Source organism: Cylas formicarius, unplaced genomic scaffold (assembly GCF_029955315.1).
Source record: "Cylas formicarius isolate icCylForm1 unplaced genomic scaffold, icCylForm1.1 PGA_scaffold_5__7_contigs__length_24384050, whole genome shotgun sequence".
Taxonomy (NCBI): Eukaryota; Metazoa; Arthropoda; class Insecta; order Coleoptera; family Brentidae; genus Cylas; species Cylas formicarius.
The window spans coordinates 16755690-16783603 of NW_026844341.1; the positions used below are offsets into that span (position 1 = coordinate 16755690).

General features: G+C 36.6%; 1 protein-coding gene across 2 annotated transcripts in view; it reads left to right on the top strand.

Annotated features, from left to right (window-relative positions):
• Positions 1 to 27914, top strand: part of LOC132701787 (uncharacterized) — a 265521-nt gene that overhangs the window by 222245 nt on the left and 15362 nt on the right. For both annotated transcript variants that reach the window (XM_060669971.1, XM_060669972.1), the window contains exons 6-7: positions 22901 to 23062; positions 27192 to 27248. In XM_060669971.1, coding sequence (XP_060525954.1) covers positions 22901 to 23062; positions 27192 to 27248 — 219 coding nt within the window. The remainder of the gene's footprint in view (positions 1 to 22900; positions 23063 to 27191; positions 27249 to 27914) is intronic.

Consider the following 27914-nt stretch of genomic DNA (forward strand, 5'->3'; position numbering starts at 1 on the left):
GCAAAAAATCATCCCTTAAAAACGTTGACAGCTCTATTAGGAAACACCCTGTGTATCCATAATTGCCGACGGTTTATGAAATTTAAGTAATTTAAAATACCAAGTATTCGCAACCTTGGGTCGTAGCAAGTAGCACCTCATCATACAGGAGGTTTTAGTTTGGCATGTACGTCGTAAAGACACAGTTCAAACATTCGTATATTTTGAAAACGGACATTTTTTATCCCTATAGAGAAATTTATTCTACGGGCCATGAATAGTAAAAATGCGGAAAAACCTAAAAATTTGTTTTTTTATGTTGTGCCTGTTCGTGGTATTTTTAATACTAAATAAACATGAATAGCTAACTAACCAAAACTAGTTAAAAATTGCAATAAGAATGGAGGACTTTAACGAAATTGGGTGGTGGCATGGTATGCCGATTTTGATGAGATGAGAAGAAATCGCTTTTAGGTTTTTTACGTTCAGCGTTAAACATTCTTGTATTTATTTTATTAGACCTGATAGCAAAAACTAGGTATGTTGGAATAGATATGATAATAAAACGTAATAGTTGACTACTATTCTCTTATTCCATTAAAAATAATGAGTTAAAACCGAGAGGCAAATAATTCATGCGTTTAATCTAGTGTGTCAGCTCCGTGAAATCTCCATGAATTCATAAATGAATATGGATAAAAATTTTTCGAGGATATCATCACCCCTTCGTTTGTGTCTTGGCACTTTTAAGGTTATAAGATATAAAAGGCCTAAAATAAGGTCTTAAAAAATGTTTTTTTCTCTTGAAAAAACACATTTTAGAAATGAAATTTGAAGCATTCTAAAAACATTGTCTTTACAGCCGTTTTGCATTTTTTTGGAATTTATAATGACAACACTCTTTCCCACTTTTTGGAAAAAAGTTTTTGAAGTTCATTACTTATTTTTACTTAATAGTCTTTAATTACGACTGAATACAATTATCCACATAAGGTAACAAGAGCAATCTGGGGCACCAATTTTGGTCGATATAATAATAATAACAATAATAATACAAGTAGTAATGATAGGCCGGTTAAGGAGCAAAAAATAGAAATACATGTAGATATCTTCAAATTTGCAAAAAAAGACTTACGCATATATAAGAGCCCTGAAATTATAAATTTACGAAAAACAAACTCGTGAAATATTTGGGGAGGGTGGCCTGCTTTTTATTTTTTTTTTGTGGCTTTTAACCATCAAGTAGATTTATTTTTAAATAACTTTAACTAAATTTACCCAAATTCTGGCGAAGCCTCTGGCCGTCGTGCCCCACTCTGCCCTCTTTATAACGTTATATATAAATAATTATAATTATTTATTAAAAAGTATGTAATAAAAAAAAATTACTGATTAGTAACTATTTTTCTATAGATTAGAAATTTGTTATTGGTATTTATAAGATTTTCGAAAGCTCGGGCTTTAGCCTAAGTTAATAGAATTATCAAAAAAAAACGCTTTCAATAAAATATGTTTTTTTTAGAATTTTTAAGCGGTTTTACCCCTGGTATTACGCAAAGGGCTAAAAATGTATCAATAAACAGAGTTTATAATTATAATAACGAAAAAAAAATTGGTTAATTTTTGAGGTGCCCCTAGTCGACATTTTCGAATTTTAAAAGTACCTTTATTATTTTGAAATAATGTATTTTTAGAATAACTACCGACACTCATCATCGACGGGGGCGTCCGTCGCGTCGCCGCGGTTCAATCAAAAACGCGACCTTTGACCCCGCGCAGACCTTAATAATAATCGCCCGGATATGAAAAAAAAAAACGACAGTTTTAATCTCGTAAAAGTTCCCGGTATTAATTTTCCCCCTTTCCCCTGCCGGGCAATTTACATGGAATGATCTTAATTAGAAGACGTGCACACAGCTATCTCTCTCTCTTTGCCGTACTTTCCGAACTCTAACTCATTTTTAAAACCGAATTCCCCCGCTGCGAAGCCGTACGAAAAAAGTTAATTTCGCAAAACGTTACTCCGCGAAATTAGTTGGAAGTTTTACAATTAAAACGCGAGGGACGATATTAATAATCCTAATAGTTCGAAGGGCGGGATCATATTTTTTTTATATGTCCGTAATGGGTCGGGTCGTAATTTTTCGCAGGCCCGCCATTTTCGTCGCCGCTCCGCGAAGTTTATTAACAAAATTACACGGCAATAAAAGGGGGCAAATCTGATATTACGATCGCCTATTACGTGTGTGGGTCACCCGCGCGTACGCGTTTATTTTTCCAATTATTTCACCGACATCTTGGAACCGTCAGTTCGTTTGTGACTGAAGATACGAAGAAAATATATTTTAGTTAAGAAATATTCTGTATCTTTAAAAACATGGAATCAAGGCCTTCATACAAATTCATTACTTTCGATGTAAAAAGTCTATACACCAACGTCCTTGTGAAAGAAAAGAAGAGAAAACATTTTTCCGAAGGGATTTCGCCTCTATTTTAAGGGAGCTTTTAAGATGCTGCCTGCATAACTCTTACCTTCAAGTTAACGATAAGTTTTATGCATCAGATGATGCGTCGCGTCGAGGGATGGTGGGTATACATATATAAGGTATTGGAAACCATAAGAGATACGAAGCTAGGTAAATTAGAAAAAAGTTGCAAATAGCCAAATAGGTACTACAAAAAATAAATAAACAATGAACAATGTTCTAACGAGTGACCATTGTTTTCCAAACATAGGTAACACCTTGAAATTGTCGAATTTAAAACATTTCCCAACATATCGGTTGTGATGTTCTGAAAGGTTTTCAAGGAGGACTTCAAGAACTATGCCTTCTGGATAAGCAATCGTTTCGCCTTAGCCTTAAACTGACCGCAGCCCGAAATCGGTCTCGTCCCAGGTGGTAATTTATTAAAAAGTTTTATAGGAAGGACGATTGAGCTATTTGCTATCGAACTTGATTGATGTTTTGGAATATCTAGATCATAATTATGTCTGAAACTATGATGTTCATTGGTTGCACGCGTACCTACGAGGGCAGCGCCAAAATTTCCCGGCCTGAATATGAAAGAAACAAAGTAGAGTAACAATTTTTTTTATTATTTTTCAATATAATCCGCCTTAGTTTTACTACACTTATTACATCTCTTTATTGACAACTCATTGCCTTCAAAAAAATATTCGTTTGGTTTGTCTGCAAAATGAGCTAACAACTCAACTTCGTTGTTAAAGCGAAATCCACGTAAGTCCTATAATAGTCCAAATAATAGTCGCTGGGCCATATCTGGACTATAGGGAGGATCATCTATCTGTTGGAACCCACACTCTGAAATGGCAGCTTGTGCAACACCAGCAGTATGGACAGGTGCATTATCGTGCAAAAGACGCACGCCTCTGGTCAGTTTTCCTCCACGTTTTACACGTATGCAGTCTCGCAACTTATGTAGTAATGTTGCGTAATATTTACCATTGACAGTGGTATTAGTTTCTTTAAAATCTATCCAAAGAATTCCTTCACAATCCAAAAAGGTCGTGGCCATCACATTTTTTGTTGACTGGCAGAATTTTTTTGGAGGTGCTTCACCCTTACGACGGCGCTCCATTGATTCTTATTTCGATAGAGGGTCATAATAGAGAACCATAGTTTCATCGCCCGTCATAATAGTTTCTATCACAGGCTTCGGTTCCGACCCACAGAGTTCCAAAAAAGACCGCGCACGCTCGATACAGCGTTGTTTTTGAATAGCGGAAAGGTTTTTAGGAACCCATCTTGCACTAATCTTACGCATACCTAAATGATCATGCAGGATTCGACGAAGAGTTGTGTCAGAAAGCTTAGTAATTTCTGAGATTTCCTTGACCTATAAACGTCGATCACTCAATACCACCTCTTCCACAATCCCAACAATATCTTCCGTTATGACCTCCACTGGTCGACCAGTTCTTGAATCATCTTCAAGGGACTCCTGCCCCATTCGAAAACTTTTTGCCCATTCTTTCACTACAGAATACGAAGGAGAACTTTGGCCGTACACAACATCCAGCCTTTCTTTAATAATTTTAGACACTTCTTTTGTCAAAAATTTTATGACTGCTTTATACTCAATTTGCGTTATGTGCTACATTTTTTCGGACACGTATTGTTTAAAATGATGTCAATAAAAAAATTATTTGACGCAAGACTTCAATTTTTTTTCGCAGCATACTAAGATAATATTTAAAAGAAGACAAATTTTATCGTGATATTGGAGCTGCATCTATGTCAGGCCAGGAAATTTTCGCGCTAACCTCGTATATATTCATTATAATTAGATTTAACCGTCGTTACCGAATTCAATATGTATAGACTGGAAAATGTCAAAATTTGCGTTTCAATAAATATATTTCTGCAGGAATAATGTTTCGGTTTAAAGTACATTGTACGAATAATCCTTTTTTAGAACAAAAATATTTCATGCGATCGGGAGCAATTACCCCAAGCAGTAATAGCATAATTTAAACAGTACTGAATATACGAATAATAATATACGAATAAAAGACTACAATCGCTTCTTCTAAGTTGTCAAATGACAAAACAGTGTGCGAATAATTTTTTGAGAATATAGTCCACCTGATGACCCAAGAAAGACCAGAATCGAAATAAACTCCCATCATCTCGTCTTGATATTATAATCAACGGGTCGACGGTGCGACGGATCAATCAATTAAGTAAAATCAAAACAATGGAAGTTCGAGGTTCGTTTAATTTCAACAGAAACATTTTACGTTTACTTTTTAAACGAATAAAAACCAAACAGCGAATCTCGACCGCCACCACCTCGCGAGCGCCTATTTCCAACTTTAATTCGCGACATCAAAACGAGAAAATTGGACAATGGGACCTTCGCCCCGTCGTTTCCGGGTGCCCCGAATTTTGTGTGTTTTTTGCCACCCCCTCCTCCCCTCGGCAACCGGAAAACGCTCTCCAACCCGCCGCCATTACCGAAATGAACCTTTACAAGGCGCGCGGACGTTTTATTTGAAGTTTTTCCTTCGGAAAAAAATATAAAAAAAAACGCGCTCGATTCGGGTAAAAAAGGGCTGGGGGGGGGGGGGGCAAAATTTTTAATCACGAATTCGCGAGGTCCTCGAAAAATTTCGCAGACGCCGCGCACTCATTAACGGGAGGAAAATTTAGAAGTTTCGCCTAGGTGCACACCTTTGTCTCTAGGAGAGGGGGGCGCGGAGAGGGCGCGTTTTTTTTTTATTTAACGCGAGGCGTTTCTTCGTTTTTTTAATAAAGTTTTGCGTATTCGTCGACGATAATATACGAACGGGCGACTTTCTTTTTTTTTACACTCGCCTTTGAGTTTACGTCTAGTTTTCATGAATTGAAACGTATATATATACGGCCTCTTTTCAATCTTAAAAACGCCCGAATAAGTAACGCTTGAAAAAATATTTTCTGTCATCATCGTCGACGATTAACGGGTTTTTATTTTTCTTAAAAGAAGATGCTTAACTAGAAAAGCAGAAAAGGTATTTTCTAATTTTCTAAACAGAAATAACAACATTCCTAACATTAAAATATACGTCGCATAAAATTAGCACCGTCTCTCAGAAAAAATTTTTTCAGTCTAACTAACCCAATAGAATATTTGTTGGGTCAAATGGATAGGAATTTAGAGATCATCAACGAAATATCAATTAAGCAAAAATTCAAAGTATAAATTGTCGATGTCAATGGTTTATAAGGAATAGGGAAGGAAACACCCGATACTGACTTTTTATTTGTTTAAAATTTATTTTGCTTCAAATTTTTGTAACGAACTATACTTGTTAAGTTCGACATTAAATTTGCTATTACAGTAAGTAAAGAAGTCAAACTTAATCTCTGTGATATGTTGGTTTTATAACAAGTCGCTTATTACGTATGGTATTTTGGCCAGCTATACTTAATCGAGATAAGGAGAGGCTCCAACGACTTCAGAATGCTTGTATTTGTTTTAGTTACAATCTCAGAAAGTATGACCATATTTCACGGTGCCTCTCTGATTCGTGTTGGCTCAAGCTGGAGGACCGATATTGAGTTCAGTTAGCCACTTTTGTTTTTTTACTAAACTCCAATAAGACCTCGTCGTACTTGTTTGATAAACTTTGCAGAGTCATTGTTTAAGATATTTTCGGTAACTTTCCAGAGATCTTTTAGCTATAAGGCAGTCAAATTATTTTTCACTAATGCAAGACGGAGATGACGTTGCCAAATGCATTGATTGGATTAATCTCTATAATTCATAGCAAAAAGTGACAACGAACTCTTTTAGAAAAGTTTTAACCGGCCAGACGACTTAAATTCCTCAAAACTTATTACAAATAAAATTACAACAAAATTCTTGTGACTACCAAGCCAACTCATACTTGCTGATGATGATTGATGGTGAGATTCGTATAACTGCAAAAAATGTCCTAGAGGATGGCAATTCTGACAGACGATGAGACCGACGACAAAGAAATCGAAACTGAGCATAAAAAAGATGCGGTAAATTATATTACATAAATATACAACAGAAAGCATTCTTCAGTTAAAAGACAAAGTAAAACCTCTTAAAATATTATATTATAACATTTACATTATATTTGTTTTGAGAAAATTTCTCAAAATCTCTGTTTAGTGTTTTTTATAATGTAATGTAATGTATAAAAATATAAAATTCGAAAAAGATTCTAATAAAACATAAAGCTCCCAAAGATGGGAAACAGATCAAGAAATATCCGAAAAAAAGCGTCAACGATTGGATAAACTTAAAATTAAGTAAAAAGAGAGAGAGAGAGAGAGAGAGAGAGAGAGAGAGAGAGAGAGAGAGAGAGAGAGAGAGAGAGAGAGGACGCGTTCTTGTCGTAACCTCGCACCCCCATCGTCACCCCTGTTAACATTGTTGTTTTACAGCTTGAATTCAAAGTAAAGCAACGTCGTAAACACGAATTATTCGTCGAGTCTTTGGCCGGTAAAAACGTTTGGTAATTAGAAAGTTCTTCTCTCGTCGGATCGCCTTTTTTTTTCGCACTAACGCGACGTCGAGACGGGAGGAGGCGGACTGAACCTCAGAGTCTTCACCCCCCGCACCGAATAGTTGGGTCTAGATGTTAAGGGATACATTCATTTTTTTTAATTGGTCGCTCATTCTGTGAAGTCGGACTGAAGGCATGAAATTCCGCAAGACCAAGAGAGAATTTGCTAACCTTCATTCCATCAAAATTTTCCTACAGACCGAAGAAAAGAAGCTTCACAACATTCTTTAACATGACATGATGCTTTTATTTCGTTCTTTCCATGCATCCTTATATGAGCCTAACCAGACAGACTTCTTCGGGTCCTACAGACAGAATTATTGTAGTTTTTTAGCTTAGATTAAAATGTTTTTTTCCCTAGATTTATATTGTAATAAAGTAGATTTTGAAAGGATTTCCACAGCTGATGCTTGTTGTTTTTCTTAAATTCTTTATGGTTCTTTTAAAATACGCTTGACCCGCGGATAAGTATTGCACATCTGACGACATTTTCAGCATCCCAGTCTAAATAATTTTGGTTAGTTTGAAGCTTGAACATTCATATTAAAGGGTCGCTTCAACAGTATTTTTCGCGAAGGCGCGGGTCTTCATTTTTTTTTCTCTGTTATCTCTATTATATCTGTATTTCGTCATTTCTCTCAGTTCGCCATTTCTGTTACGTTCAATTTTTTCTTGTTGTTTTCCGTTTAAGTTCACCCCTGTGTAGCATAAACCACAACTACGTCCATAATTGTGTATATTATCTTTTCAAATATATTTTTTACTTTTTATAAAACTTCTGGATTTCTCCTCGGTCGGTTTTTGTTGAGTCGAACTTGATAACGTTTCGTCAATCATCCTGTTGGCTTCTTCAGAGCTTGACTGGAACTGTTAAATGAACATAAACATGGTCTCGGATGACTGATTCCCATATTGGTGACATTTGTTGTTAAGTTGCTTCTAAATTTCTATAGACTCTCGGATTTTTCGTTGGTAGAAGAATTGATTACATGTAAGAATTTTAGTTTTCGTGATTGTGTACAGCAACTGCTGATGAGTTTATTTGTCGCAGTCTTAATGCTCGTTCATGTTCTTTGAACCTAGTTGATATTTTTCTTCCGGTCTCTCCAATGTATTCTTCATGGAATGCTATAAACTCCTGGCATCTCGAATGAAATTTGATCTTTGACGGATCGAAGATGTTGAGAGATTTTTGGACAAGTGGTAAATCTGGTTTTGACGTCTGAACATATTTTTCTTATAATGGTCAATTTTTTGAACAAATGCGGGGAACAGCTATGGGTTCGCCACTATCACCAGTCATCGCGAATATATTTATAGAAGCCTTGTCAGAACGTTGGGATTTAATGCGAGCCAATAACAAGCGCAGGTTTTTATTTTTAGTCAATAATATTCAAATATTGACCAATGTAATTCTGGGCAACGACCCCCTCCATTTTCACTTTCTTTACGATCGTTTCGCCGGTGTCACAGGTAAAGTCTGTTCATAGATATAAGAAAGTGACTAACTGATACGAATTAAGGAAAGACCCGGGCAAGCTGTAAGAATGAAATATGGCCGAACAGGTCCGTACTTTGCTTTGAATTGAATTATTCGGGGTTTTGTTAGGAAAGATACTAAACAATATTTATTTATTTATGTATGTGTTTATGTTTAAATCTAAAACAAAATTACAAATTATTTTTATTACCTACTTAAATTACTTAAAATTATTCACATAATATATCAGTATCACTATCGCTATTATCGCATGTTCTAATTATTATTTGTTCTAAATTATTTGCAATATGGATATACGATTGTTTTGCTTTTTCTATATATTTAAAAGAATTTGTCCAACTTTGTGGAGGGATGTTAAAAACTTCGGTTTGTATCAGTTTGAGGCCATTGGAGTTAACACGAGGAAAAACATTGTTACGACGCATGGCAGATTTCAGGTGGTGCCAAACATGTTCAATGGGATTAAATATACAGTGGTAAGGCCTTAAAACTGTATGCCCTAGATTTTTTGCATAATCATCACAGACGTATTTCTTTTGTAGGTTCAAGCTTTGTAGAAACTTAATTCATTGCTTTTTGGTATAATCTTCGTGAAAATAAATGTCGTTAGCATACATGTAGGTTTGGATTGTTGCTTTTGTGTCACATGAGGAAGAGGTTTTAGTGAACTGTCTACTGTGATAACTTGCATTGTCCATTACAATAACGCTATTAGGAGGAATGTTTGGAACTAATTTGTTTTTAAACCAGTTTTAAAATAAATCAGCGGTGGTGTCTTCATGGTAATCCAGAGAAGAATCTTTAATATTTTTCGCAGACAGAGAAAGTCCATTTGGAATCCAACCATCTTTAGGGCCAGCATGCCAAATAGTTATTCTTTTACCTCTTTTTGATGGCGCGTTTGTTTTACACTTATCAGTTGAGGCAACCCAACCCTTTTCCGGGGTATCATAAGTGTCGAACCAGGTCTCATCCAAGTAAATAATTGGCCTTTGATGTTCTCTGTAAATCCTAATTTTTTCTAGATATTCTTAAATCTAAAACCCATGTGTTGAATACATTTCCATAAGGTAGTCAACATTTAACACCGGTTTCATCTTTTTCAAGCCTCCTAATTAAGATATCTAATGTAGGCATGCTTTGTTCCTCGTATAACTGGTAAATTTTACCCCGCATTATATCTTGATCACTTTCATCTACGCTCGAGAAAATGTCAGCATCGCTTCTTTTTTTCCTCGCTGAAATGGGATTATTCACAATTTTCGATACAGTTGATGTTGGAAATTTCGTCAATGTGGCCGTTTCTTCTAAAGATGCTTGCTTGCTGGCACCACGTTCAATGGGAGTCAAATAAACATTGTTTATAACTTCCTTAGTCTCAATAGAATAGTGTTCTCTACATTTGGGCGGGAGCATCTCCTGAGATACACCAGACTCCCACATATTTTGCATAATTCGCGCACGATTCAACACACACACGAAATAAGAATGATTACTAATAAACTTAAACTAAGTAGTATACCAAACCAAATAATATTAAACACAGGTAGGTATAAAATTATTTTCTATTACGGACCATAATTTTACGTGAATTTAAATTCCGAAACTTTAGGTGATAAGCTTGTTGCATTGTATGTTAATGACCACCCTTGGATAATCCCATTCAAAAGCAATTGATCACTTTCTTATATCTATGAACAGACCATACCCGTTTACACGGGGTCAATTTCGTCGCCGACCTTCAAGGCCGACGCGCCCCCCAATTAACTCCCCCCTATATCCGGCGCCCTGACGCGCGCTTTTAATTTCCCGTTTCAAAGCGCCGGAAAACGGATCCCGAAATTATGTAAAGTATCAATCCGGAGACGTAGACGTATCGCGTTCCATATTTACCCGTCACCTTTGCGTGCCCGGCGTGATTTACCCCAATTTGTAACCGCCCCGCCGCCGCCCCTTACTCGGGAGGGCCTTTCATGCAGACTCGCTTAATTTTGCTCCCTCACCCCCCCATAATTAACAACCTGGCCAGGGTTCCCAAAGCTGGACGCCCTTATCTCACGGGCATATCGAGGAGCGCTCCCGGGGGGTGGTATAAGGTAACACGTTCTTCGTCTCCCAAGGTGGTGGGGGCGGCGTATGAAAAATCTGCCGCTCGCGTTCACGAGAGGCGGGAGGACGGGCGGTTATTTCTGGACGTGACGGCGTAAAAGGGTGGATTAAGAATACCTTGCCCCCCACAATGCCCGGAGCAATGGCAGTGTGCTCGAAAGGCTGTGAGTCAAGGTTCATTAGCGATCTGGATTATGTCGTTTCTATTCATATTAACGTTGTAAGGAAAACAATATACAAGGACCAAACCTTCAGGAGGAAATACTTATCATTAGTTGGTTTTTTAATATTGCACGTTATTCAAAATCCGTAGTAAACATGACAAATCTCTATTAAATAGCATTGATTTATGAAGTAATTATTTACTTCACGTTTACTTACGTCACTGCCTGTACCCTTCCAACTGAAGCAAAACTAGTGTAATTTTGAAGTTGTGGCATTTGGTAGCCAACTGACTTGGCTGTTGTGTACCAAATGCGCGAAGACCAAAATGCGTGTATTTGTGCGTTGGTTGTTGGTAACTCTGCGTTATCTCCATTATTTCTGTTGCTCCCATCTCGCCGGTTTCAGTAGAATATCCTTTCATCTTTCTCATCTTTTTCGTATACCTATCCAACCGAGATCTATAGAGCTTGAGTTCTTGCTTCATCGATAATCTGTTTAATTTTTTCTTTGGCTTTGTCATATTTGGTGTGGACTTTGTATTTCTCCATGATTTTTTGTTACTTTTTGGTCGGGTTGCCTCGGCAACATTCAATTCAATTCAATTCAATATTCAATCAAGTTTAGTTAAAAAAAACATATCCAGAAAATATATTTCCCTCTCACTCCCGATAACGATTTTTACTATATTGCATAGTATAAATATTGAATTAAAAAAGTCCCCCCTTTTACCACCAGAATCCGTTTCGTGAAAGAGGAAAACACAGAGGACTCAGGATTAATATGCACGGTCATATAGATGTTACTCGCTCCTGAACTAGAATCTATAGATTTGGAAGCTACCGAATTAAGTGAAATGGAACTTGATGAAATTTAATTTTTTACAGAAAGTTCCACAGGCTATTGTAATACCATTTACAAAACTGCTGGATTCCTCCTGCGTTTTGTAAATAGTAGTTGAAATTTATTTTTCTATTAAGTGTTATTTTCATTTTTCTTTGATATTTTCATGGTCAAATATAAATTTCATCAGTCCTATAGTCTCAATTGGTTCGGGAATATTTCTTAACGTTTCCCAATTGGTAGATAGGCAGCGGAAGTATATTCCGAGAGAATAAGGAGCGCCATTCAAGGAATTTCAATGGCTGAACTAGAGACTGCTGCCCTTTCTACACAGAAAAGCCTGCAGACATAAATATTTTCTGAATAATTCTTTCTACCCTAATTTCCTCTCAATTATGTATATATATATATATATATATATATATATATATATATATATATATATATATATATATATATATATATATATATATATATATATATATATATATGTATATATATATATATATATATATATATATATATATATAGATATATATATATATATATATATATATATATATATATATATATATATATATATATATATATATATATATATATATATATATATATATATGTATATATATATATATATATATATATATATATATATATATATATATATATATATATATATATATATATATATATATATATATATATATATATATATATATATATATATAATAAAATAAAAGCAGTGCCGAACCTTTACTATAAATTATCATCCTGTCATAACATGTCATCTCTTGGTTACCTCTAATACTGCTTCTATGTAAACAAGTATTTTTAAATTAATTTTTATTTATCTCAGAGGGGAATAAAAGATAATGTCATGCCGTTTCCACTACTTGCTCCTTTTTTACGCTCTTTCATCCTAGCTAAAAATATTTATACCATTATATTTGAAATTTTGAAAATAATTAATTAATTAAAAGAATTAAATATTTGAAAAGAATTAATACATTAATTAAAAAAACAATATTTGACTCTTCCTGCACTTATTTTCGAGAAAACCTGTTTGTCTTCTGTTTTACAGTAGAGGTTGCGCCATCTAGCGGCCTTGAAAATAATTTCCAGCTTTTTCTCATGGCCAATTCACCTGTAATTTTTTCTCTAAGTTGTAGGAGTAACGGTTCCCGAGATATGGCCGGCGTCCTTTATTAATCGACCGCCTGGTACAGCGCGTTTGACAAATCAAAATTGGAATATACCTCTCTAATTTGGCAGCCAAGGTACTCTCCAATAGCTTTACCCCACGACATTCATTTTCTGTCTTGGTGAAACGGGAAAAAGCAAATCTTTTTCTTTTTTTTACTTAAATTTCATAAATAAATAGTATTGGCCTGGTAGAGGTTTGCGCTGTCGAGCCTATAAGCGACTTAAGTCGTAGACTCCGTGAAGACAAGTGCGAATCACTACTTAAAACGTAAAACTGGGTGACATTAGGACGGTGGCATCTAGGAAGACAAGATAGGACATTGAGACTGAATGGAAAGCCTCGCGGGCTGAAGCATCTGAAATTCTGTAGAGTCCAAACCCAATTTTCGGGCTCCGAATTGAAGTGAAATCGCGTGCGACGCAGACACGAACAATATCAATCCTTCGGAAAGGTGACGGAGTGTGTGTACTCTCCTTCCGTCGTCGTCGAGGCGAGATGAATTCGCGATACCCGTCGAAGCGTAAAGGGGCAAACAGGGGCCCCGAATTTGCATATTTTATTGCCCCCCGAGCCCCCTTTCTTTTTTTGTCTTCGCCCGAGAGGGTGCGAAATGAAATATACGGCGCTGCAAGGGTAGTTCCGTCGATGGAGTTATTGGGATTTTTTTCTTGCAAATAAAATTTGATTTGTTTGTTTACGCCGCCCCCAGCCCGACGCCAGGGAGCGAAAATCGAAAATATGCAAGCGTTTTGTTTTTCGAAAAAATATAAATGAACGAAAGTTTCGTTGTAAAGTCGAACGGGCCGCTGCCCCCGGGTTATTCGGTTTTAGATTGTCCGATCCGCCCCTGTGGCTGAAATTTAATTGTTTTTGCGGGGAAAGTGTGCCGGAGACGGGCGGCAAATTTAATGGCCGAAGTGAAACTAGCGCGCCCAACATACGGACATGTACCAACTTTTTAATTGCTACATTTTCAATTACTTTAAACGGAATTTAAATCCAAAACGTCAAAATTTTGTATTTTCGTAAAATTGAAATGACGCACTAGGAGGCACCCCCTGGGACAAGCAGGTCCACCTCAAAAAATTACTAAAAAAAATTTTTTTTTTTCGATATTACGTCGTAAACTAAAAACCGCATCATGATATATCAACGCGTTTCTGAGCTACAGGGTGATCCTGAAAAATGTGCTGTTAATGCAAGAATAACAATTTACTTTTCGGTTCAACTTTTTTCGGGCTTCATACGCACAAATGCGATTAAGCGACGGGGTACTACTACGCGATTAAAATAAAAAACAACGGGCAGTGGTGATCAACAGGAAGTAGAGAGCTACCGGGACCCGGTAACCAATCGACGTTGGTGAGTACCCTATTTCAACTCCATTTGTGCGTAACGCTGTTATCTAATCGAAGGATGTGAGTTTCTTAAAATTTGTTAGTGCAACAACTTTCATACAGTACACTATTAAGGTCGCTATCCTTGCACGAACATGTGCGTTTCTAAAAACCCTCCATAACTTTTTTATTTGTAAAGATAGAGATATTTATTAAAAACATTTTTTGAAGATTTTTTAAGGCCTTTAGTTCGCGAGATATAACACAAAGTTACATTTTTGTAAGTGGACTAGACCAATATAAAAAAAAAGTTTTTTATTAAAATTTCCTGTCAAACGATTGTGTATTTCAATTTTTGGTTGTAAATAGAGTGGTGTGGTTTGACAGGGTTATCCGAGACGAATAATAAATATATCCAGAGATATCCGGAAAGAAGGTAACCTAGGTCAAAAATATTTTTGAAGTTAAAACGTCATGTACAAGAATACTTATACGTATAGAAGGCTAGCCAGGGATAGAGAGTTGGAAGAACTAACAGTGTTTTTGAAATACAATATCTTAATATAGTGGGAGCTTTTACGCCCACGTCAATTTTGCAGCAATCAATAAACCAGATAATATTCTTGACACGAACTGTACATTTATTACTTGTAAGTAGCATAAGACGACAGCGAAGTCCGGCCCTGTGCCGCAGCAAAAACTTGTTTCGCAACGACCCAGTTATATCCCGCGTATTATTAAATCGTTCCCGATAATTAAACAATTACCCCCTAGTTGGGGCCGCGGGGGGTGCGGTGGGGGAGGCTTCAAAAACGCCGCCGCCGCCGCCGCCGTTTCCGCCATTTTGCAGCGTCATTTCGCAGCACAATCGGCCGTAAACAAGCTGAAAATACGGCGGGCGCACAACGTACACACGCCGCCCCCTCCCGCCACTTTGCATAGTTAGAATCCCTAAATGGCGAAACTTGAAGTTTGGAAAAGATTTACTTTTATTGCCGCAGGACGGAGGGCGGTTCAGAGGCGAAACGAACGGGGGACCATACAGGGGCGTACGTTTTGAGGCACGTTGGGATATATTTTGTTTATTTATTTTTATATAAACTATAAGAACTAAAAAAGGGTTAAATCCAATGCTTGGACGAAATGTATAGCAACTGAAAATCACCTAGGGAAGAACAAAGGCAAAAATGTTTAGTAAACAATAAATAGCATGTGACAAGAAAAGATTTCTGGGAAAATTTATTATGAGTGGATGCTGACAGAGATGATATCGAGGAAATATAAAAAACCCAAGGTCCGGGAGGTATTACAGTCAAACTACTAAAGAGCATTTTTAATAAATGTTTGTTGAATATCGTTATGGTTGACTTCTTCAGAGCTTGACTGAAACTGGTCAACAGTCAAGCTCTGAAGAAGCCAACAGGATGATTGGCGAAACGTCAGCAATTTCGACTCAGCAAAAACCGACGCAGGAGGAATCCAGAAGTTTTGTAAAAAGAACTGTATTCAGTTTTGTAGATGACACCGCCATATTTTACACCGCAGAAAACTGGGATCAACGTAAGTACTTTGTCGAGCGAGATTTTAGCAATATTAGCAAGTGGTTTAAATATAGTAAACTGACTTCAAACAACACTAAGACAAAATTTCTTCCTTTTGCGTCTTACTCTAAATACTCTACCATACTTTGTCACCACCAAATTAGAATAAGGTAATGAAATTCTAAAGACTGATTCTGCAAAATATTAAACATAAAACATATTAAACATTTGGCTAATAGAACAAGATTTATAGTTACGAAATTTTCTCATCTCAAACTATTTAAATATTCATTATCTTAAACAAATTTACTACTCCTTCTTTAGATCGCAAATAAATTACGGTACTGTGATCTGGGGAGGAGTAAGAAACTGTGATTAGAAATTCATAAGCGTTATTTGAAAAATCGTTTGTGATTAATATAAACTCAACTGTGACGGTATTCTAGATAGTAAAAATGGCCTCCTCTCGCTATTTTAACTATGAACAAGCACTTACAAGCAATAAATATTGCTTCACTTTGTTAATTAACATATGTATTATTTTATTATGTAAGTTATATTAACATTTATTTTGATGAATAAACTTTTTTATTATTTTTATTTATAAACTCTTATTTAAACTGAGAATATATAAAATTATTGAAGAAGTTGTAGAGTATTACGCATGTAAAGAATAACAAACAACTAAATAAAACGAAGAACGAAGAATCAATGGAAATGCAGACTTAGGTGGTACGGACACACTCAACGTTGGATAAAAAGATTTTAAATTGCCAAGAGGAATGGATGGATAGGGAGGCCTAGAAAAGAGCCAGAACAAAATCGCTTACGAAAATGATTGTTTTAGATAATTTTAATCATAAATTTGAACCCCCACCCACACACACACACGCACAAACAAGCGGGCACAGATATGCAGTTGGCCGACGTGCCTTCGGATCCCGTAAACAAACACGAACGTGTAATTAGGGGCTTATTGGAAAGTCATTAAGGGTTCGACAATGTAATGGGGCTTGTGCGTAAAAGCCCGACCGAATTATTTAAATAAAATTTTCATTTACAACGACTACAGACCGACCGACAAACGCGAACGAGACTGATTAATATTTACGAGCCCCCGTGTGCACAGTATTATTTTATATTACTATTTAAAGCCGTGCGTTGACCAATCAGTAACTAAAATACAACAAAAAATGATTAAATTAATAAATAATGCGCAAATTAAATTGAAATGTAACAAACTGCGAATTTTCCGTGTTCGAAAAAGGCGAAAGTTTACAATAAACATTTTCTCCGTTCCATTCATAATTTTTAATAATAAAAAATAACCAAAAACGGCTCTATAATATTTTTAACCAATTTAATTTGAAAAAAAAAAAATTACAAATTTAATGAATATTTTTTACTAAAATTTTGTATTTAAATTTTTAGTTGTAAATAGAGTGGTGTGCTTTAACAGGGTTATCCGAGACAAATAATGGATCACACTGTATAACAAAATAACCAGACCGATATACCATTATCAGAAATATTGTGTTTTTAAAACCGACCCCGTGATTAACTTTGCCTATTGTTTATTACTCCAAAACCGCAGCCCCTTATAGGACGACCATTGCAGGACCGTCCTAGGAATTGTCTGCCTACACTAACAAGCGGAATATATGTACGTTTTCGTTATTTTCCGCCCAGCAATTCTTGAAACATGTACATCGTTATTAATATGCAAAATATTAAATATAATAATAAAAATATGAAATATAATAATTAAATATATTAATAATAAAAAAAATTAAAAAATCGGCACTATCCGGTACTGTCGTCACCTAGTTTAATGATCAACTCCGCCACTAATCGTTCTAGGTAAATATTTTCTATTACTCGTTTTTCACGGTTAGACTAGCTTTATACTGCGAACGTCGCCGGTTAAGGTACCGTAAAATACTTAAATCGTCAAACCAATAAATGCACTATATTTTTGGTCGTACAATAACTGTCACGGCCCAAGAAACATTTCCTTTCAATACGAGTTCCAACTCCCTCCCGACCGGACATACGAACCGTTATCGACATGCGGCGGCTAACAAGCTTACACAGCACCCACGTCATTGTCAATGTCACGAATCACCCCCACCCCCCGTTGTCTCAAGAGCGCCGCTTATTAGGCACTCGACTCGTCATCCCTTCCGGTCTCGGCATCCTCTCTCCCCCGCCCGCCGGTCTCTTTTATTATCTTGTCGTCGAGGGTGCAAAACACAACGTACTCCTCTCGCTTGGCAGATTAACCGAGTATTTCGGCCATATTTTTTCCCACGTCTGATTACGAAGGAATCAATAACCGCACAGAAACAAAAATAACGTTCTTAAATGATAAGAAAATTTCAAAGTATAATACGACCAAAAATATAGTGCATTTATTTCTTTGACGTTTTAAGTATTTTACAGTACCTCAACAGCAGACCTAATCCGCTAATGCGTTTTATCAGATTGTCAGATTGATCTATGAATTTGGCAGCGAAAAAAATTCAATGAACTAGTTCAGTAAGGATAAAACGGTCGTATTCTGCATAAAACGTGGATAAAAATTGCATTAATTTAAAGTATGCAGTCTATTCTTGGCTTACACTCAATGCCACAAAAGTATTAATTTTCCAATTCTAAACTAAAACGTAAAGCATGGTATTTGTACGACCAAAAAATAGTGCATTTATTGCTTTGACATGTTTTGTATTTTGCAGTACCTTAACCGCAGACCTTCGCAGCTTCCATCCCAACAGATGTTGATTTTGTATTAAGTAAGTCTTGCGTGACATGGTCCTTAACGAATATTTATAAAAACTTTAAGATTTTACTTTAAACGTAAATGGACCGTTTTATATTTTCAAATAAGTAGAAGCGTTTATTTTAACATCAGTTATTGATTTGTATCGTTCTTAAGAGTAAAATATAAATTGCAATACGTTCCATATCCTTTCAGTAAGTACGTATGTATGTATGTTTAGTTCGAGGTAGGATAGTTCATAAGGCAAGAGTAAGTACAAGTAAGTTTGAAAATAATCATTTTTGTCTTGTGTTCATGTCGATTAACAACATTCTTCTTCTTGTATTTTTGTGTCTTCTACATAGTTCTGTCTTCAACAGCCTCTTAAGAATACAGATAAATATTTGTTGGAATCATACAATTAAAAATTTTTTGAAGGTTCCTGTTTTGTAACACTTTAAAATGTGTAGACCGTGGAATGAAGCAGATGTTCCCCGATTAGAAGAATACATGGAAAATAACACAGAATTTGAAGACGAAGTGGAGGTGGTATTATTATTGGTATTGGGTATTGGTATTAAAGGGGGGCGCCCTCGCGGGCGTCCAAGCACTTAGACCACCAGATGTTGTGGCCCCAGGCCGCTCTAGAGGTCGTCCAGAATGTCGCCCCTCCTTTAGCCCAATACCGTGCACTGAGTCCGAATCGATCAGGGCCGTTCCGAAGACTTCCAATCTTGCCCATGTCAAGGCAGGGCACTCGGTGAGCAGATGATACGGGGTCTCCTCCCTTTCCATGCACCACCTACACTCCGGGTCGTCTCCAATGCCTAGCAAGCAAAGATGCCTCCTAAGCCTTCAATGTCCTGTATAGGCCCCCATTAGTGCTCTACACTCCCTTCTGGTCAGTCTAAGCAGGTCCCTGGTCCGAGGAAGGGCGGGCCCATCCATCATAAGCCTCGCCTGCCTCATTCCTGGAGCAGCTCTCCAGCCCCCCGCGGCCCGGTCTCTCGCCCAGGCTTCGAGAGTTCCCCGCCTCACACACGGGGCGATCCCCAAGCGGGGCTCTGGCCCTATATGCCTATGCGAGGAGCCCTCTCTGGCTAAGGCGTCGGCTGCCTCATTGCCCCGGATACCTTTGTGACCCGGCACCCAGACCAACGTGACCTTCCTCTCCTCAGTCACCCTCCTCAGTACCCCTTTGCACTCCTTTATCAACAAGGAGCGCGTACGCACTGACTTCAGCGCCATGAGTGCAGCCCTACTATCCGAGCAGAAGAAGACTCTCCTGCTTCCGTGGTTGAGCCGAAGCACCTCTCTGGCCGCCATCAATAAGGCGAAAATTTCCGCCTGAAACGCAGTGCAGTACTGACCCAGAGGGACCGACAAGGTCGATCCCGTTGTCTCGCAGTACGCTCCAGCTCCGGCCAGATCTCCCATTCTGGACCCGTCCGTGTACCAGACAAGTCCATCCCAGGAGCCGATTCTGCCCTCTCTCCAATCTTCCCTTGATGGAAAGAAAAAGGTCAATTTGTCAAAGAAGGTTATCTCGGGGATCATGACGTCACTCGGCATGCCCATGACCCCGCGATCCCCGCGACAGCCCACTAAAATGTCGTACGGACCCCGATTGAAGGTTCCCTCCCTCCAGAGCCCGCAGCTCGCCAGCCTCACAGCTGTCCTGGCCGCCTCCATCTGTACCCGATCCGCCAGAGAGGGCAACCCCACCAGAGCCTCTAGGGCCCTGGTGGAAAATTCAGGTAAGAAATTCAGAAGGGCAAGTGGGAGCAGCAGTAAAAACAAGTGACATGACCAAAGTTCCGAAGTCAACAAGAAAAATTGTTGCAAATGTTATAGTCAAGAAGAAAACGTCAAAGATTCAAGTGCGGATTATATACGGAAAACATGACCGCGGAAATATTTGAGGACTGGTTTAAAAATAAACTGTTACCAAAACTATCTGCAAACACTGTTACTCTGTTGCATAATCATTCAGCCCAAATTAAAAAAAACTTAAATACTTTTTCAAATAAATAATAAATTAAAGAATTTCTGCGCCCAAATAATTTATAGCTACACGAAAAAACTTTTGGAATTACTAAAAAAAAAGTGATAGTACCATAAACGTAATTCGGCAAGAGTTAGCTACAAAGCTGGTCTAACTGTGAAAAACGAGTAATGAAAGAAAAAAATATTTATCGAAAACGATTAGTGGCGGACTCGATCACTGAACTAGGTGGCGACAGTAGAAATAGTGACGATTTTTTAAGTGACATACTTTATTATCATTATTAGATTTAATATTTTGTATATTAATAATGACACTATGTAGAAATGTAATGAAATAGAACGTAATAAATTGTTATTTTGTACTAATTTTTTTAAGTACGTGTGAAAAAGATTGAAAATATACTTATATCCCGCTTGTTAGTATAGGTAGATAAATTCCCAGGACGGACCTGGAATAAATAGTAGGCCAAGTTACTGACGGAGTCGGTTGTAAAAGCACTATATTTCTGGTCGAACTATAGTCGGTAACATTTTCTTAAATCTGACTAACACACGGAACTTGCGCGGGAATTTTCCGGGCAAACGCACCGCTTTCAGATTAGCAGCGAAAATAATAAAAAAAAAAAACACCCATTTAATTTTGCTTCTCGTCGGGGCGCATTTTTCAAAACATTTCGTCCTAATAAAAGCAAACGCCAGAAATTAAAACTACCCGGATACGGAGGCGTGGAAGGGGGTCGGTTTGTTTCGAATGTTCGCCCGGAAAGTCGGAAAGTGAAAATTAAACACCGCGCGCACGTCGTAGCCACCGGAAATGTGTTGCAAACAAGATTTTTATTAAGTCTCCGGGCGGGTTATTTTTTTGCGGAAACTACGGACAGTTGGAGAAGGGGCGGGGGGGGGGGAATTCGACGAGCTCTGGCAAAGTGTAGGCGAGATTACATGTTGATTAAAAGAAAACGAATGCTTTTCACAACTTCAAGGTTTACGACCCTCACTTGGTTATGCGAGTTTATTTTCCCTTTACCTAACGCGGCTATTCACGCTGGACGAAAGGTTGTGGGCATTGCTTGTGCTATTGCTATATGAAAAATGCTTTTTTCATAGATTTTATAAATACAGTCGAAACTCTATATATCGAAATTGAAGAGACTGCTTTTTTTTTCGTTATCAAGAGTGATAGGCATAGGTTATATGTGTTCTGTAATATTATATATATATATATATATATATATATATATATATATATATATATATATATATATATATATATATATATATATATATATATATATATATATATATATATATATATATATATATATATATATATATATATATATATATATATATATATATATATATATATATATATATATATATATATATATATATATATATATATATATATATATATATATATATATATATATATATATATATATATATATATATATATATATATATATATATATATATATATATATATATATATATATATATATATATATATATATATATATATATTAACATCTACTTAGGAACATTTTATATAAATATTTAGGAACTATATTTAATGTTTCAAATAATCGGTCATTTTTTTTAAATTTTTTAGTATGCCAATACGCATCTCGTACTTTGGCTTGTACGAGGCCAGCGCCAAAATTTCCAGGCGTGAATATGAAAGAAACAAAGTACAATAACAATTTTTTATTATTTTTCAATATAATAACTCAACTCAACTTCCTTAGTCTCAATAGAATAGTGTTTTTTACATTTGGGCGGGAGCATCTCCTGAGATACGCTACACGATTCGACACACGCTGTATTACACACGAAATAAGAATGATTACTAATAAACATAAACTAAGGAGTATACCAAACCAAAGAATATTAAACACAGGTAGGTATAAAATTATTTTCTATTACAGACCACAATCTTACTTGAATTTAAATTCCGAAATTTTAGGTAATAATCTTGTTGCATTATATGTTAATGACCACCCTTGGATAATCCATTCACAAGCAATTGATCACTTTCTTATATTTATGAACAGACCATACCTTTCTAGTTGTTTCGCCGTTCGATTTTTAAACATGCCACAAGTTGCACCAAGCCGTTGATAAAGTTCGGTGAAAGTAATCATTACAGTCATAAAATATTCTATACCATTAAAAAGCTATTATTACCCTGCCCTCAATTATAATAATAAAATTTTAATCAACAATAATTTTACTTTTACGATATATCGCACATATGCCGCCAAATAAATAATGAAACAATAAATTGTACGACCTCCTAGGCATTGTTGTTCGGCATTTTGCAATTCTTACAATTACGGACGTTGGTCGAACGTTGCAAACATAATATTTTGATTTCATTCATTTCTAGGAATTTGTTTTAATTGTTTCAGGTAGACACGCCGGACAGCGTGCTGCAGAGCGGTCTGGGTCTGACGGACCTCGGCCAGCACGCGGTCCTGCGCTCGATGGTGGACCCCTTGGACTACGACAGGCTGCGCCACCTACAAATGAACGGCGGGACACCCAACACGTTCGAGGAGACGATTTACAAGGTGCGAAGACAAAAAAGAAATCCTACCGACCCGTCTCTAAAAGGCCGACGTTAGTTGCCAGAATTCGGCGCGCTGACCCGGCCAAAACGTCGTCTAAGAAAAATATCGTTCGAAAAACGAAAAAAAAAGTCATCTGGGGTTTTATGGCGCGCGATAGATAACTCGATCCAGGACCTGGCAACCCTTAAAAATATCGCCACGTTTAAAAGGGGTGGGGAGGGAAATACAGATTGATAGCGATCCTGCATTTTCCATCAATTAGAGGCCTATTGAATTTCGTTATCAGTAAATACAATAGTCAAAACCTAACCAACACAACTTTGCGGGTTACGATGCTCACTTTCCTATTAAAGTATTTTTTAAGAGATACGGGTACGGATTTAGGTGTTTAGATTAATGTACTATTTAATTGCATTGTGATATGATGGTAGTTTTGATAAAATGCCGTAAGGGTTGTAACTGAAGAAACCACCCGTTTAATTATACATGTGGTTAATTTTTCAAAGAAACTTCCACAGGCTACTGTAATACTTTTTACAAAACTTCTGGATTCCTCCTGCGTCAGTTTTTGCTTAGTCGAAATTGCTGACGTTTCGCCAATCATCCTGTTGGCTTCTTCAGAGCTTGACTGAAACAGTTTCAGTTACTTTTTCTTCGATTTAATGCTTCCTTTTGGGTTTCAAATAAATTAATAATAATAAACATCGTAATAAATGTAACGGACCTGACCGTTAGTTTCCATGGAGAGCAAGACTTCCCCAAAGCAATAAAATCCCCCGAACTGGCTCGGATACGTCCCTGCGGAATCAAGTTCTGGGTAGCGGGTGTCGATCGGCCGGGTTATAACAAACTGACCGCCAACTATCTCCGCCGGTTATTACTGCAGTCTTTTTTCTATTGATCAATCTTGCGACACCGTTAGCGCCTCCTCCGGCGACGTCCGAATGGCCACTTAAAATTCCCATGGCGACCGTTTTCGAGGGGGGTCGTAAAAATTTATTCGGGCCTTTACGTTCGCGATGGCCGGAAAAATGGACCGAGTGTGGCTGGTCGACTTTTTGTTCTTTTTTCGGAGTTGCGAAAAGTATTCTAGAAAGGAAGGGAAAGAGACGGTTCCCAGTAAACCTGAATCCATTCTACAGACATACTTTTTAACGCAGAATTTTCGGGGCAAATTTAACAAACCCCGCTAAGGATAAATCAACATGTTACCCGGGCCCGCTTGGGAAGCCCTTTTTTTACGACCGATTCGCTGGGCACGCGGAGCGAAAAACCATTCCCGATCCCACGTTTTATTACCTGGAATTTACGAGGCTACCGGGGCATTCCCACTACGGGGGATGAAGAAGAAAAGGAAACGCGTTTCGGTCAACGCGAAGTATAGGCATAAAGGGATGCGTTTTACGAGGGAACTCGGTGTTACCCGGCGTCCCCAAATATCTGCACCGTCTGATGGGTGGTAAAACATACAACTTTCATATTTGGAAACAATAACAACAAACGTTGGAAAAAAATCAATTTCTACAATAACTCGAGAAAAATCGGCTTATTTGTCTTACAATTTCGATTCTAGGAATTCTAAACAGATTTGAATATGTTGAAAATTTATAATCGACCGACTTTGGAAATATCACCTAACTTAAAAAATCCCACTGATATTAAACATTATTTTACTTCTGTTTTTAGCAATATTAACAATTGCCCGAAACCAATTCTTTCTATAAAAATAGCAAGGTCAACTATAATATATCATTTGAATTTAAACTACCAACTATTCTGCTATTCTGCTGGTGTTGATTGTGTACCTGCTAGAATGCTTCAGATGATCCTCCATATTACCGCGTCATACGTTACACATATTATTGATTGCTGTTTGGAAGTAGGTTATTTTCTTAGTATTTGGAGGTTTGCTTTGATCACACCATTGGCAAAAAATAACAAGCCCAGCCAGTTCTCAGACCTTCGTCCAATCAGTAGTATTCTTCCAACCTTATCTAAAGTTTTGGTTAGTTAAATTTATGATTATGTTATTTCTAATCTGGATTTCGTAAAGGTTTGAGTTATTACAGCATGCATGATGTTTCGACTAGATTTTTTAAAAAGTACTTAACAGATATCAGAGAGTTACCCTTGACAATGAATTTCTCCCTCTTTCATCAGGTATACCGCAGGATTCCGTCCTTGCAGCTATATTATTCTTAATTTATATTTCTGATAGTTATACATCCATCGAATATTTGAATTTGCATGCATTTGAGCTATTTTACTCCTTCGGTCCTAAATTATTTGATATTGCTTCAATTAATATTTGCATAACTTATTTCTATATTCTTCTAGGCATAATCTTCAATTTAATACTAAAAAATGCAGTGTAATTTTCTTTTCTCCTAAACTTAACATTGAACAAGTATCCCAAATGTATTTATTAATTAACGGTTTAAAAATTGTGAATTGCAATAAAAACCTTGGTGTTTAATTTGATTGTAGACTTATATTCCTGGAACGTGTATCTTTGTTGGTGAAAAAGTCTAATTTGGTTTTGCGCCATTTATACAGGCATAGAACTGTCTTTAATTTCAGTTTACGGAAACTTTTAACTCAATCACTTGTCCTTTCGATTATGAACTATGGTTTAGTCCTCTATTGATAGTATTAATAAATATAGATTGCAAAAAATTCAAAATAGCTGTTGCAGATTTATTTTCGGCTTGCGTAAATTTTGATAGGAGTTCCCACAAACTTCAGAAACTTAACTGGATAAAAATTGACAGTACTTTCAAGTACTTTTTGGCGTCTATGGTTTTCCAAATTATTGAACATCCAATCAGTCCTACTTACGAGCTAAACTACAATTTCTATAACTTTCTATTGTTCCATATTAGTATTACATTTATCTATTATACTATATTAATTTATCAATGTAATTATAACTTCCTATTTAGTTTTGAATTTAAACATTTAAGAGGTTAAGTGGAGTAGCTTTTGCTAGACTACTGTATGTTTGTATATAACAATATACAACAATAAAGGCAATTTGTTATTATTATTATTATTATGACTACGCACAAATTACTTAAACACAAGCATCAAAATAAACAAAAATGTGCAATGTGAGTTATGGTCCTCACCAGATACTAACTATTATTTTTCGACATTTTCTTTCTATATAAATTAGTACTTGTAAGTGTAAAATTGTTAATTTATTATGTACTCCCGATTAAGTTCCATTTTTGACCGGCACAATTTTTTTAATTTATCTCAAAAAACACTCTTTCGCCAAAACCTAACTCAAAATGGACAGTGTTTCCACAGCCAATTACAATTCTCTGAGTGTGGCAAAACCTATTCACACAAGTGGGATTCTAACCAGCTAGACCCTTGGCGGACGGCGGTGCAGGCTTGATATCCATTCTAAGACTTGGATCAATTCTGATTTGTTTTTCTTTTTTGCCTTGTCATAAGTTTTGGGATAAACGATTAACCAATGAGGTTTTGCCATTTTTTTATTATGAGCAAGTGGTTTTGTTACAGTCAACTGAAACAATATCTAATTATCTGTATAGACTCTTGGTATAAGAGTAATTGTATTTCCTTATAAACAATTAATATATTACTAGTACAAATTTTTACAAATTTCATTTTCTAAAACATTAGTTTAATTAATACCTTTTAATTACTAAAGCAACAGAATCAAGCTAAATTCGTTTATTTTTCTTATCTTGCACTATATCACTATTAGAGGAGCTTATATCTATCTATTTTTCCATACTACCGAAGTTATTGATGTTGATGTTGAAACATTTTCTATGCTTCGTTTTGGTTCTGCATGAACTGCTTTACTACGATCATGTACTGGATTTGCCTTACAAGTCGAAAGCTTGCTGCTCTATTTGTTTTCAGGTTTGGCAAGGTTTCTGGGGGTTCATACTTAGACAATAGACTTTCTAGATTCATTGCTGTGCGCTTGCTCCATAGTTTTCACTTCGTATGGTTATTACTGAAATTTCCTGCCCATATCTCACTGCTTAACATGCAGGGTGGTTGACAAATGGAAACATTTGGAATTTAATTAGGCCTCATTTGATCTGATGTAATAGTCACACGATACAATTTCAATTCATTTTCGCAGCTCAAGGTCCAGGAGGCGCTCCGCAAACGGGAAAAGTTCACCAAGGAACACGAGGAGGTAAGCCGCGGCGGGGGCGGTAAGAAGGGCGGCGGCGGCGGCGGGTTAAATTTACGATCGCAACAGAAGCAATCGCAATTATCAGTTCTGCCTAGTTCGCTGGCGTAAATAAACGATGATCCGCGCGGTGTTCCCGTTTTATTTGAATAAAAGGCGGCGGTTTCCCGGTTTTTCGGGTTCCCGTGGGACGTCGTGTTTGCCCTGCAACTTCCCGAAGTAATATATCGCGAGTTTTAATGGCGGAACCGTCGGCCTTATTAACCAATGACGTTGTAATCATACGAAACCGGAAAAATAATTGATGCAATAGCTAGAATTATCCGTTCAATCCATCTAGCAGTTTAAAAGGGACAACGGGGCATTCGTCTACAATATGTCTCAGTAAGTAGAAACCATATAGGAAACTTTTAGATAAAAAAGTTTACTCTTCGTAAAACGATCAGCATGATCTAAAATCTAAAATTTAGTCATTAAATATCATTTTTTTCCTGTACTAAATCTAAGTTTAATTTTCACTCTTGTATTCGGTATATTGGCAAATTCACGTGATACATTCCTAGTAAGTTGTGCCTCAGTAAGTGGTAATTATATGGGAAACTTTTTGATAACTCATTTTAGGAAAAAAAAAACGCTTATTCTTTGTGGCATGATCTAAAATCTAAAATT